Consider the following 12,691-nt stretch of genomic DNA (forward strand, 5'->3'; position numbering starts at 1 on the left):
CTGGGATTAAACATGACAATAGGTCTGATCTGATTTCATCATCATTTAAAAAAAATCATCTATTATTTTTCACTTTATGTTTCTGTGTGGGAGCAAACTGTTGAAATACTTACTTAAGGTATACTAAGCTGATCTTCTGTATATTAAGATAATCGAAAATGAATCTTGATGTGAATGGAAGGGGAGAGGGAGTGGGAAAGGGGAGGGTTGTGGGTGGGAGGGACGGTATGGGGGGGGGAAGCCATTGTAACACATGAGTCGTACTTTGGAAATTTATATTCATTAAATAAAAGATAAAAATAAATAAATAAATAAATCACTATGTTCCTAAATTTATAAATGTGAAATGCATGAAGTTTGTATTCCTAAACTAAATTTTTTTAAAAAATTAAAATAAGAACTCCCCCTCAAAAAAAAAAAAAAAGAAATCCACATGGATATACTTTTCAGTATGTTTCTGAGTCACAAGGGTCTCTGTGTAGCCAAGGGAAATTAGATATGATTCAAACCTTATGATTTGATTCAGATCATATGATTCAGTATGATTCAAATCTCAATTTGTGAGATTTACCTACAGGGCTGTTTTTCTGTAGTCAGAATTTATAATATAATGTCCTATGTTCTTTATTTAATTATATAATTAACTATATATTTTTAAATGTTCATTTTTATTTTAAAGGCAGAGACAGACACAAAGAAAGAGAAAGTGAGCTTCCATTTAGTGGTTTACTCCCCAAATTCCCACTACTGCCAGGGCTGGGCCAGGCCAAAACTAAGAACCAGATACTCCATCTGAGTCTCTTATATAGAGAATAGGGACTCAAGTATATGAGCTATCATCTGCTGGATCCCAGGTTAAGTAGCAAGAAGCTGGATGGGAAGCAGAGGTGGGATTAAAACTAGGCACTCGACTATGGGATGCAGGCATCCCAAGCAGTGGCTTAACTTGCTATGCACAATAGCCACCCTATACATGATGAATTATACTGAACTGCAATATAACTACCAAATGAGACAACCTTGTTGTCATGACACTAATGGCCTTTGGATCCAAGATCTTAGCAGAAAACAAGTACTTAGGCATCTTAAATCTGATCAGTGCCTGGTAATTAGGAAAACCTTCCAGTTTTTGCTAAAAGAAAAAAAAAATCTCAGGGGCTACATACACACAAAGTATGCATACAGCATAGATTTCTGATTACATGACTAATTATTGAAAAAAAATGAGATACTTCTTGATAAAATGATCTATAGGGTCCCCTCCAGATAAGACATTCTAAAACTAGCCCAATGTCACTATTTTTTTTTAAATTTGAATTAAAGAATTTGAGAACTCAAAAATTTAAGTGACTTCCCCAAACCAATGACAGACCTGGAAACATATATCCTAAGTCTCCTCTTGGTTTCCAGAGTTACAAACTGTCAATGTTAGGCTGCTCCTTACCTGATGAGTACAAAGCAAGGAATCTCCTAAAAGAGAAAGACAGAGGAGCTGCCTGATGAAATTCATCCTGTTGAAAATCATCACTTGAGGATCTATGGCATGCTAGTGGTGAAATCCCAGTTGCATTGAAATCAGCAATCAATATGTCAAAAAAAACAGAGCATAACATGCATGCAGATGGTCCCTGATGGGTGATAGTGATATATTAAAGTGGTGTTAAAGCAATACACATTCAGTAAAGTGTGCCTTGAATTTTGATTTTTGTTCCTCACTGGACTGGTGCATGCAATACAGTGCCTTCTTGAGATGCTGGGCAGCAGCAAGGAGCTGCAGGTCCCAGTCAGCCATATGCTCATGAGGGTTAACAATCACTACTTCTCCATGTACTGTGTCATTAACGTATGGTGTTTTGTAGGTTAGATGTGCTAAATGTACTTACATTTAAGATATTTTCAACTACAATGGGCTTATTGGGGGAAACACCATTGTAAATCAAAGTGCATCTGCACATACTGTGGGAATGTGAAAACTGCCCCATATACATACAATGTCAATCTAGCTGACAAATTATCTGAAAGCCAAGACACTCTGGAAAAAAAAAAAAAAAAACTAAATGAAAGATCTCCGCGAGTGAGATCCCAGTGGAAAGAACGGGTCATCAAAGAAGGAGGTACCTTTCTCTGAAGGGAGGAAAGAACTTCCACTTTGACCATGGCCTTGTCTAAATATGATCAGAGTCGGTGAACTCAGGGGGCTTCCATAGCCTTGGCAGCTCATGACAAGAGCCTAGGGTGATTACTGATGCCATAAACAAGAGTGTCAATTTCTTAAGTCAACAACAGGAGTCACTGTGCACTTACTCCTCATGTAGGATCTTTGTCCTTAGTGTGCTGTACATTGAGATTTAATGCTATAACTAGTACTCAAACAGTATTTTTCACTTTATGTTTCTGTGTGGGAGCAAACTGTTGAAATCTTTACTTAATGTATGCTAAACTGATCTTCTGTATATAAAGAGAATCGAAAATGAATCTTGATGTGAATGGAAGGGGAGAGGGAGTGGGAAAGGGGAGGGTTGCGGGTGGGAGGGACATTATGGGGGGGAAGCCATTGTAATCCATAAGCTGTATTTTGGAAATTTATATTCATTAAATAAAAGTTAAAAAAAAATCTTTAAAAAAATCACTACTTCAGTGTTAGCAGTATTTTTTTTTACTTTCCTATTTTAAAGATAACAAAGTTCACTATATTTCCTTATATAATTTTAATTGGCATGTAATTATTTCCAAAAGTAGAAATCTATAAATAGCTATTTATATTATTGTTTTGCCCTCTTCCCATACAAGTATATATATTCCCATACAAACATATGTTAAGTGATTACTGTCTTTCATGAGGGGATCTTCAAAAAGTTTACAGAAAATGCATATTATGAATTAACTACACATGGATTTTAAACATTTTTGTGTCAAAGTAAACTTACCTTTTTATTTTACAATGAAGTTTTCTAAGCAACCTCATAGTTAATCAGATATTTTTTTCCTTTTGCGGTTGTGTATAATTTTAGAAATTCATAATAGCTTTTCCCTAAGTGTCAAAGATATTCTTGGGACACATCTAAAAAAACACTCAGAACAAAGCACAGGAAAAAGACATACCCTCTTTATACATACAAACACTACTTGAAATATCTGATATTAACTGCTGAGTTAGTGCTGACTGCTAATTGGAACTGTTTATTGTTTTTGAAAAAATATTTATTTATGTGAAAGGCAGAGTGACAGAGAGAGTGAGAGGGAGAAACAGAGACAGAAAGAGATGTTCCATCTGCTGGTTCACGTTCCAAGAGGCCACAATGGCTGGCCTGGCCCAGGCTGATACCAGGAGCCCAGAACTCTGGATCCCCCAAGTAGGTGGCAGAGGCTCAAGTACTTGGACCATCTTCCACTGCTTTTGCAGGTGCATTAGCAGGCAGTTGGCTTGGAAGCGCAGGATCCAAAACTTAAGCCAGTGCTCACATATGGGATACTATGTCCCAAGCGGCAGTTTTACCTGCTGTGCCAGAACATCAGCTCCAGAATTATTTTTCTTGTCACATTGGAAGACTAGTCCCATAATCAGAATTTAGTTGTGGCTTAGCAATCTCTCGAAGGCAGTACCAAAATAGCATCACAATTTCGTACACATGGTTTAGGCCTCTTTGAATGCAGCTGGACAGCATTTTTTCTGTATGCCGTCAGCTGTGGTTAGCATAGAAGTAACTCAACCACGCTCTCAACTATAGTTTCTTCATTTAAAAAATGGTGAAACAGGAAATCCATGAATGATTACACAATCTGACACTCTTAGTTCATTATTTTAAAGCAGCAGTCTCAGAATCATCTCATAATGAGGGAATCCTAATTGTCTGCAGAATGATAATAAAGGAATGATCTTGAAGCTTTACCTTCATTTCCATTCTGAGAAGCATGGAAAGGATAAGTGAATAAAAAATTAGATAGCAGACAAAGTCTCAAAGAGATTAAAAGATGGGCAGGCATTGTGGCATAGCGAGTCAATTTGTTGCTTGCTACTCCCATATATCATGGGCACAGGTTAGTGTCCCGTCTGCTCCACTTCCAATCCAACTCCCTGCCAACAGACTGAGAAAAGCTGGGGGAAATGGCTGAAATGCCTGGGGCTCTGCATCCACGTGAGAGACTCAGCTGAAGCTCCTGGCTTCTGGCTTCGGCCTGGCCTTTTATGGCCACCTGGGGGATGAACCTGCAGATGGAAGAGCTCGCTCTCGGTCTCTCCCTCTTTCTCTGTAACTCTGAATTTCAAATAAATAAATAAATAAATAAATAATCTTTAGAAAAGAAGAAATAAGAGGAGAAAACACAATAAAAATTATTAATAATCAGCCCTGGATGAGAATTGTAATTGTCTTTCTTAATGCAATGATCACTGATATGTTATCCCTCCAAGGACTAAAACTTCAAAATTATTTGAGCACTATGAATAGTAGACTTTGCAAACTCAACGTTGAATAAAGAAAGTCCATGTGTATTTACAATTATTTTTAAATTACCAACCCAGGATTTGGTTCTTTGATTGCAGAGGCCATATACATATGTCTCTATAGCCAGTAGAGTTTCAATTAGCAGTGATGAAACTAATACTTAAAAGTTTTGGAATTTACAGAACTCCAAGAAACCAGATTTCTAATGTATATAATTATTTCTGTTATTAAGGAAGTCCAGATAATTTTGTAAAGCATAAGGTACATGCATATTTCCCTGGCATATCCAAGTGCTCATTCACTGTCCTTTCTTACAATATAACCTATTTTCACTGGGAACATTCCCTACAATGACAATAACTAAAACAATACTACTCTTTATTTTGAAAATACTGGTGTTTTACTGTTAGTAGTAAAAAAAAAACTTTTAAAAATGTGTAACAAAATAAAATTGACTTTGACTTTATATGAAATTGACCTTACTCCAAGCAAAATAATTCCATATGATACAATACACCTTTATTTACCCTGGGCTGTTAATTCAGTTTTCCAAAATTAGCATTAAGGGATGCTTGTACTATATGGATTTTGGTTGTTTCAAAGTTCAGCAGACCTGTCAAATCAGAAATACCAATAAACCTTGTTTGCAAATTCTACGCTGCTTCTGGTCAGATGTGTATCCTTTCTTACCCTGTAAGGAAATTTGCTTATGGGAATTCCATCCAGGTTTCAGCTGGTCAACAGACTACTATATTATAATATTACTGTATTATATACTATTGTTCTTGTTTTTATTTTACATTTGATATTTCAACACGTAAAATGTCCTTATCTTAATGCATACTGTTTCCTTATTTTCATTTAGTAAGTACAATTTAAAAATATCCCATAAACCTGTAGTAGTGAGTTTTTAATAGACTCCTTAGGATTATATTATTCTCTATAGTCTTATACTTTCATGGCATTTTAAATAACTTTTAACTCAGGAATGTATGCTATTACTTTATTCAATAAAATGTAAGGTATACATTTACATTCAAAGATCTTTGTTAGGTTCTGGCAATGCAGTAAAGTTATGACATTTTAATAATTTTTATAATGCAAATTTGTTAAGGTTAGTCACCAATTTTTCAAATTTATTTTGAGGATACCTAAGATTATACTCATATAGACACTATTCCTGTTCCTACAGATTTTTTTTATTTTTTAATTTTTATTTATTTTTAATTTATTTTTAATTTTTTGACAGGCAGAGTGAACAGTGAGAGAGACGGAGAGAAAGGTCTTCCTTTGCCGTTGGTTCACCCTCCAATGGCTGCCGCGGCCGGCGCGCTGCGGCCGGCGCACCGCACTGATCTGATGGCAGGAGCCAAGTCCTTCTCCTGGTCTCCCATAGGGTGCAGGGCCCAAGCACGTGGGCCATCCTCCACTGCACTCCCTGGCCACAGCAGAGAGCTGGCCTGGAAGAGGGGCAACCGGGACAGAATCCGGCGCCCCGACCGGGACTAGAACCTGGTGTGCCAGCGCCGCAAGGCGGAGGATTAGCCTAGTGAGCCACGGCGCCGGCCGTTCCTATAGATTTTAAACACATGCCATGTTGTCACCTAGCTTTATTTCTCCTTCCTTGTGGAAAATACCACATTTTGAATTTTCGTACCTTAATCCAGCATTGATTTTCTACAGTGAGTCTCCACCAGTAAATTTCCAATCTTCTTTCAACCTGCTATTGAACAGAACCTGGCTATCTAGGTCTATAGGCATGGTACAGGCGAAAATGATAGCTATAGCTACTGTCATATTCCTGGATAAATGCCAAGAATTTATCCCATTCAAATTCTGTTACTCTGTAAGTCACATGTTATTTTCACATCACATGAGAAAATGAAATTAAAAATGATTAAATGACTTGCTTAAAATCACACAATGAGTAAGAGGTGGAACTGGGATTTGAATCCAGGTGAGTGTGATCTCAAAGTCAACACTTTGACATAACACTAAATAAACATAAATGATCTCCCTTTTCCACTTGTACTTAGTAAGAGTAGTGGAATGAATAAGAAATTCTAGTCTTTAGATAGGGATGAATTGAACCTTTTTCTTTATTGTTTTAAAAACATCTTTCTCAAGGTTTGTGGGTCCTTTCCCCTAAAACAGCCTGGAGGTTATGGTTGCTATGATCCCAAGTTGTGTTTTTCCCTTGCCTTACACTCTCCCAGACAGTGACATAGTGAGGGTGGATGTGGCCACAAAATCTCCTCTCAGGATAAGATCAATACAGAGCTGCACAGATCAATAAGCATACTGCCCTGAATGTTTCCAATTGGGTATTTTAACCGTGCAGTGTTTCGGAATACTGTAATTCTTCCATGGGATTAATTCTCCTTATCACTGGCTTTTCAAGAGAGGCTATAAACAGGACAAACATAAATATGAGACAGATTCTATAATAATGTTGATGATGTGACTAAAACCTACCTGCAAAAACCTTGGGAAAAGATGGCTTGATTCAATGCCAACATATATGTGCAGTAACTCCAGGACAGAAATGGATTGGCAAAGTTGCATTACAAGTCCAATAGCATAAAAAGTGTCAACCATTGAATCTGTATCCAGAAGATTAAAAATACAAATATAGCAAGTAAAAATGAGATCATGACTCAAATAATGCAACACTTTGAAATAAAATTGCGATTATTTTCTTTTCATTATACATGTGAAAAATCTCTTAATAAACCATAAAATTACTAAGAATATGATCAATCAAATGAAGCACTTCACAACTGCAATAAATTTCCAAAAAGAAAACTTGAGCAAGAAAGCTTCATAGCCAAAGAGGAAATATTTATAGCCTATATTTGAGATTATAAAGCAATTCCCACCTAAAAGTGACCACATAGAATCTAGTTTACCTCAAGGATAAATAAGATGGAGATAAGTTTGTCAAAGAAGTTGCTGAGCTCATAGCTTTACAAGAAAATGAAAATGAGGAAAAGAAATGAGATTTCAGAGTTTTATAAAAAGGCATTCATGATGCCATGTATGAAATACTATGGATCTAGAGCTTGGTTGCTACACCTATTGGCTAGCGCTTTCTCGAATTTTTGTTAAAACACTGGACTTGGGCTTCTTTTTTTTTATTTTATTTTTTTTATTTTTTGACAGGCAGAGTGGACAGTGAGAGAGAGAGAGACAGAGAGAAAGGTCTTCCTTTTGCCGTTGGTTCACCCTCCAATGGCTGCTGCGGCCGGCGCGCTGCGGCAGGCGCACCACGCTGATCCGATGGCAGGAGCCAGGAGCCAGGTGCTTTTCCTGGTCTCCCATGGGGTGCAGGGCCCAAGCACCTGGGCCATCCTCCACTGCACTCCCTGCCACAGCAGAGGGCTGGCCTGGAAGAGGGGCAACCGGGACAGAATCCGGCGCCCCAACCGGGACTAGAACTCGGTGTGCCGGCGCCGCAAGGCGGAGGATTAGCCTAGTGAGCCGCGGCGTCGGCCGGACTTGGGCTTCTGATTAGGACTTTTGGAATTTTCATTGCAGAGGCCCCAAAGGAAATACAGGACTTAGATGTGTAAGGAAGTTAATGTTCCTCTAAATAGGATAAAGTTGTTGCTGTAAGTTTGAAGATGAAATCGTGCTGCATTTAGAAATGTGTAAGGACAGGTTTGCTCTCTTTACTGCCTAATAATCATTCACATGAAGCACGGACTTAGTAAGGGCTCCCTGGGAGCTCCATGAGGTGGGCACTATTGGCATCATGTCCACTTCTAAGATGGCTCCTGAAGCACAGCTAGTCCACACACTCTCACCACTGCCCCACACCTGTCCTAACAAAATGTTACCAATTACACAACTGGAGAAGGAAGGAGGGTTTTAGATTGCTGTGTAGCTACTCAAGGTATGATTCAGGAATTGCATTGAATTCCCATTTTCAGTCTGTGTTCCATAGGAACTGACTGTGTTTCTTCAATAATAAGTAACTTTTATAACAAATAAAGACACTGCTGAGTAAAGTACCTTTTTCTCACTGGAAAAGTGATGCAGTCTAACAGAGTCCATTCTTGGGACTCATGTTATGAATGACCTGCAATATACACACGCAGCCACTGCTACCTTCCTAGGCCTGGAAATGTTACACTTTTTTCCTAAAAATATAAAGAATTTTCTAATCTCCTATTTTCCTCTGCCTAAAGACCTTAAATGCTTAGTTGAAATTCAAAAATCAAGCATCAGGTTGTATCTTTGGAAGTTCTTAATAAGGAAAAGAATTTATTGGACAAGACTTTCAATAAGAAAAAAACACCATAAAATAGTTTTTGGTACCTCATGGGTAGATTACTTTCCTCATGATACAAGTCTCAATTGGTGAGCACAGCACGGCTTTTCCCAGATATACTCTACATGCTTGTTTTTAGCTGAAGACAGCAGTTGTTTAAATTGTCAAGTCACCCAACAGTTGTAAACTGTGATGACATGTACCCATGTGGGTATGTGACATGAAGAGTATGCTATTTTGCCAGTCATTTTGTGATTCATTTTTAACATATTAAAATGCTATTTTAAAAGTGTCTACTTTTTTGGGAATTTGAAGGAAGCTTATGACTTAGCCATAGATGCCAACTCCCAAGCAGATGATTAGTCATCTATAAAGTGAGTCATTTACACATTGCTTCTTAAAAAGATAAAACAGAGGCCTTGGAAATACAACTGAGTTACTGGTAGTCTCCAGTTACCATAAAGTTAGGGAATAAGAAACAAATTGGATGAATTTGATTAATCCCTGATTTCTCTGCATGAGATATTTATGGGAATTTTCCTCAAAATATATGAAATCTTCTAAGGTTTGATGAAATGGCACCACCCCACCACCCATGTCTGTTTTCGGGGCAATCTGCCTACTCAGGTAGAAGCTAAATCCCTCTCAGTTATTCCACTTTCCCCCTTCTCCAAAAGTTTTCAGTTTTGGCAATGAGCAAGAAGGATGGCTACTGAAAAGCATAAATTTCAGAGAAGTAGAGGATATTAGGTAGGCTTTGTAGAATTTTAAAGTTAATATAGTAAGACTGGGTGAGACCAGAATTAAAATATAAAAATCAAAAACTTCTGATGTTTTACCTTTTCCAAATGAAAAGAATCTGACTGTCATATTTGTAAATATCCATGAGTGGCCACAGAACTGGATTAAGTAATAGATGAGAAGATAGGCATCCTTCCTATACCTATAATTACAGGAAAAATCATTAAACACTTCTTTTATGATCATCTCATTATTCTAAACATGTTCTTTAATGCACTGACCAGCCTAAACAAGCAAAAGAAAATGGTTCCATATCAGAGTCTTTTATTTGGTGATTCTCAAATATACATTGATTTCTTTTAAATTAGTATTTAAAAGAAAGAAAGATCTTCAACCCCCTAGTTCTTGCCCCAAACATTCCAACAGCAAGAGCTGGGCCAGGATAAATGAAGTGAAGAGTCCAGAACTCAGCCCAAGTCTTCCATAAAGGGAGCAGAGATTTAACTACTTGAGCCATCACATTCTGCCTCCCAGGGTGCCATCAGCAGGAAGCTAAAATGGAGGGCAGAGCTGGGACTTGAACCCAGGCACTGGAATATGGGGTCCGGGCACCCCAAGCAGCACATCAACTATGGCACCGGATCCAGCTCCAATACATCAGATTTTGAAGATACCCATGAGTGAGGATGCAGGATCTTCAGGTTCATGGACTATGCAAAGATTAAAAAAACAAACAAAGAAGAAATGCCTGTGTGTTTCAGTATGGCTGCAAATATAGTTTTGTGAAACTTTGTTTTATACCTTTGTCAAACCAATGGATAAAAATGTTATGCTACTATAAAGATCTGTGATTACTTTAAAGTTTGCTGTATATGAGTGAATTGGTCATTTTTCCATTCAATTATTGTTTATAGCCATTGTTGATATTCCCACTAAACTAGGTCTTTTTTGCTTTTTACTTGTTAAACTTCTTATTCAGTGAAGTATTAAGCCTTTCTACTATAATGTACATTTAAAATGTTATCTCAAAAACTAAAAACAAAAAGGGGAGAAAGAAGGAGGGTGGAATGGAGAGAGGGAGAGGGCAGGAGAGAATAGTACTATGTTCTCAGAATTGTATTGAAAGCACAAATCACATTGAATCTGCTAAAAACTAATTAAAAATTAAAATTAAAAAATAAATTTAAAAATGGCACCAAAACAAACTGGATTCCACTTGTCCACTAACTTTTTTTTTTTTTTTTACAGGCAAAGTGGACAGTAAGAGAAAGAGAGAGAAAGGTCTTCCTTTTCCGTTGATTCACCCCACAATGGCCGCTGCGGCCGGCGCACCGCGCTGATCCGAAGCCAGGAGCCAGGTGCTTATCCTGGTCTCCCATGCGGGTGCAGGGCCCAGGGACTTGGGCCATCTTCCACTGCACTCCCGGGCCACAGCAGAGAGCTGGACTGGAAGAGGAGCAACTGGGGCAGAATCCGGGGCTCTGACGGGGACTAGAACCCAAGGTGCCAGCGGTGCAGGAGTGGGATTAGCCTAGTGAGCCGTGGCGCTGACCCCACTAACTTTTTGAAGTAAGTACCCTTATTTACGGAATTTTCTTAGAACCAAATACAGTTCTTTATCAAAATCTTTCACCTTTGATAAAGTGCTAACCTTGTTTCTCACCAGGAGAGAAAACCAATCACAGAGAGGATAGCTCCGAATGTTTCTTTGTAAAGAAAAAAGGGTTCAGTAGGGTTGATGACGTTAATGTGTGTTCCAGCAGTTTAGTCTGCTAAGTTCAGAAACGCAGAGGTAGGTAGTTTATGTTAGAAGAGGGGAGAGAAGAGTAGCGAGGGTGGCAAACACCAAATGGATAAATCACAATTGGGCTGACTTTTGAATGCATGCTTGTTGTTCCTGCCCTTGCGTGTCTTTGCATTCTGCAAGGGCCATCTTTCCTATCAGACACACATAGAAAGCAGTTGAGTTACTCAGGCCAAAAAAAGGAAGTCAAGCTGGGCTAAAAACGTGTTGTGGGTTGCTGGGAAGATGACTAAGCGAAGATCACAGATACAGAGCTTGAGGGAGTTAGGAAGAGTATTGTTTGCGGTATATTCCCTGCAGGTTCAGCAGCATGGTGGGAGTGGCCCCGTCCGGGCAGACAGGGTTTTCTCCTAGGTCTGACGCCTCTGAGAAAAGAAGCAAATAAGCTGGGAAGGCGATGCCAAGCAGCTGGAAAATGTTATGGGGGCATCCCACGATGACGCGAACTGCTGAACGAACGGGGAAGAAGAAATCCCGCATGGGAATTCCGTGGCCCGTCCTTGAAACAAGCCCATCCCCAGATTCCTACACCTCTGAATCTGCTTCCCCGGCCACTACACGTGTGATACGCATTCCTAAAGCAGGCCGATCCATAAATCAGCCTGCAACACTGCGTCTGAAACAGTCATGGACAGGCTCTCGGTGAGGGGAAGGAGGAAGCGCATTCCTTCCCATTTCCTCATCTGTGAAACAGGGAAATAATAGAACCTTCTTCCTAGGGCTGTCCAGAGAGTTAAACTTGCCAATACCCGATGGCGAGCTGTCAGGGATGTGGGGGCAGGTTTGGGTGAGGCCAAGCTGTTGTTCTAGGGGAGTCCCCGCCATCGAGGGGAGCCCCCGGCCCCGCGGCCCCTCCCTCCCGGCACCTGGCCCTCCAGCCGCGGTCGAGCGCCCTACCTGGGCTGCAGCCAGGCTGGCAGCGCCATGGGCACCGTGGGCCGCCGCCGCCGCCGCCGCCGCCAGGGCCTCCACCGCCGTCCGGAAAGCAGCAGGGACTGGGCCGGTGGGCGGGCGGGGCGCCCCGGGCGCGGAAGGGCGGGACCTCTCCACACTCTGCAGTTCTCAAACAGGAAAAAAAATAAATAAATAAAAAGCCAAGGTCGAGCGCTGGGCAAACGACGTAGGAGAAGTGCCTTTCATTCCTGCAGCGCGGAGACAGACTCCTCTCGCCGAGGCGCGGCGGGCTCGCGGGGTTGGGTGATTTACCAAACTCTGGTTACGGAAGCCTGCTCTGAGAAGTTGCGAACCCGGTAGAAATGAACGTGCCCGGGCGGCTTCAGAGGCCTCGAGGACGCCAACCCCAAAGCCCCCCGGGAAACATGGTCCTGAGCGAGGGTCATCCACAGACCTCCCCCAAACCTTTTCCAGTTCCTCCAGGGTCAGACATCCCTGCCCTGTAGCCGGCTCTAGCAGATGCTGTTGTTCACG

General features: G+C 40.3%; 1 protein-coding gene across 7 annotated transcripts in view; it reads right to left on the reverse strand.

The window, feature by feature from the left end:
* The window catches only part of HACD4 (3-hydroxyacyl-CoA dehydratase 4), a 29,632-nt gene extending 17,155 nt beyond the window's left edge, over positions 1-12,477 (reverse strand). For 2 of the 7 annotated variants that reach the window (XR_016224015.1, XM_070065970.2), the window contains exons 1-3: positions 12,161-12,324; positions 9,558-9,661; positions 6,921-7,048 (exon numbers count right to left, since the gene is read on the reverse strand). Coding sequence is in view for 6 of the 7 variants with exons in the window: in XM_070065970.2 (XP_069922071.1) it covers positions 6,921-7,048; positions 9,558-9,661; positions 12,161-12,189 (261 nt within the window). In the remaining variant the exon portion in view is untranslated. Of the gene's footprint in view, positions 1-6,920; positions 7,049-9,557; positions 9,662-12,160 lie in introns of all 7 variants that reach the window. The other 5 variants (XM_070065963.2, XM_089317779.1, XM_089317786.1 and 2 more) reach the window with 5 other exon arrangements.
* Positions 12,478-12,691: the final 214 nt, after the last annotated feature.

The sequence above is a fragment of the Oryctolagus cuniculus genome, chromosome 1 (genome assembly GCF_051225735.1).
Source record: "Oryctolagus cuniculus isolate XC-2025 breed Fujian yellow rabbit chromosome 1, ASM5122573v1, whole genome shotgun sequence".
Taxonomy (NCBI): Eukaryota; Metazoa; Chordata; class Mammalia; order Lagomorpha; family Leporidae; genus Oryctolagus; species Oryctolagus cuniculus.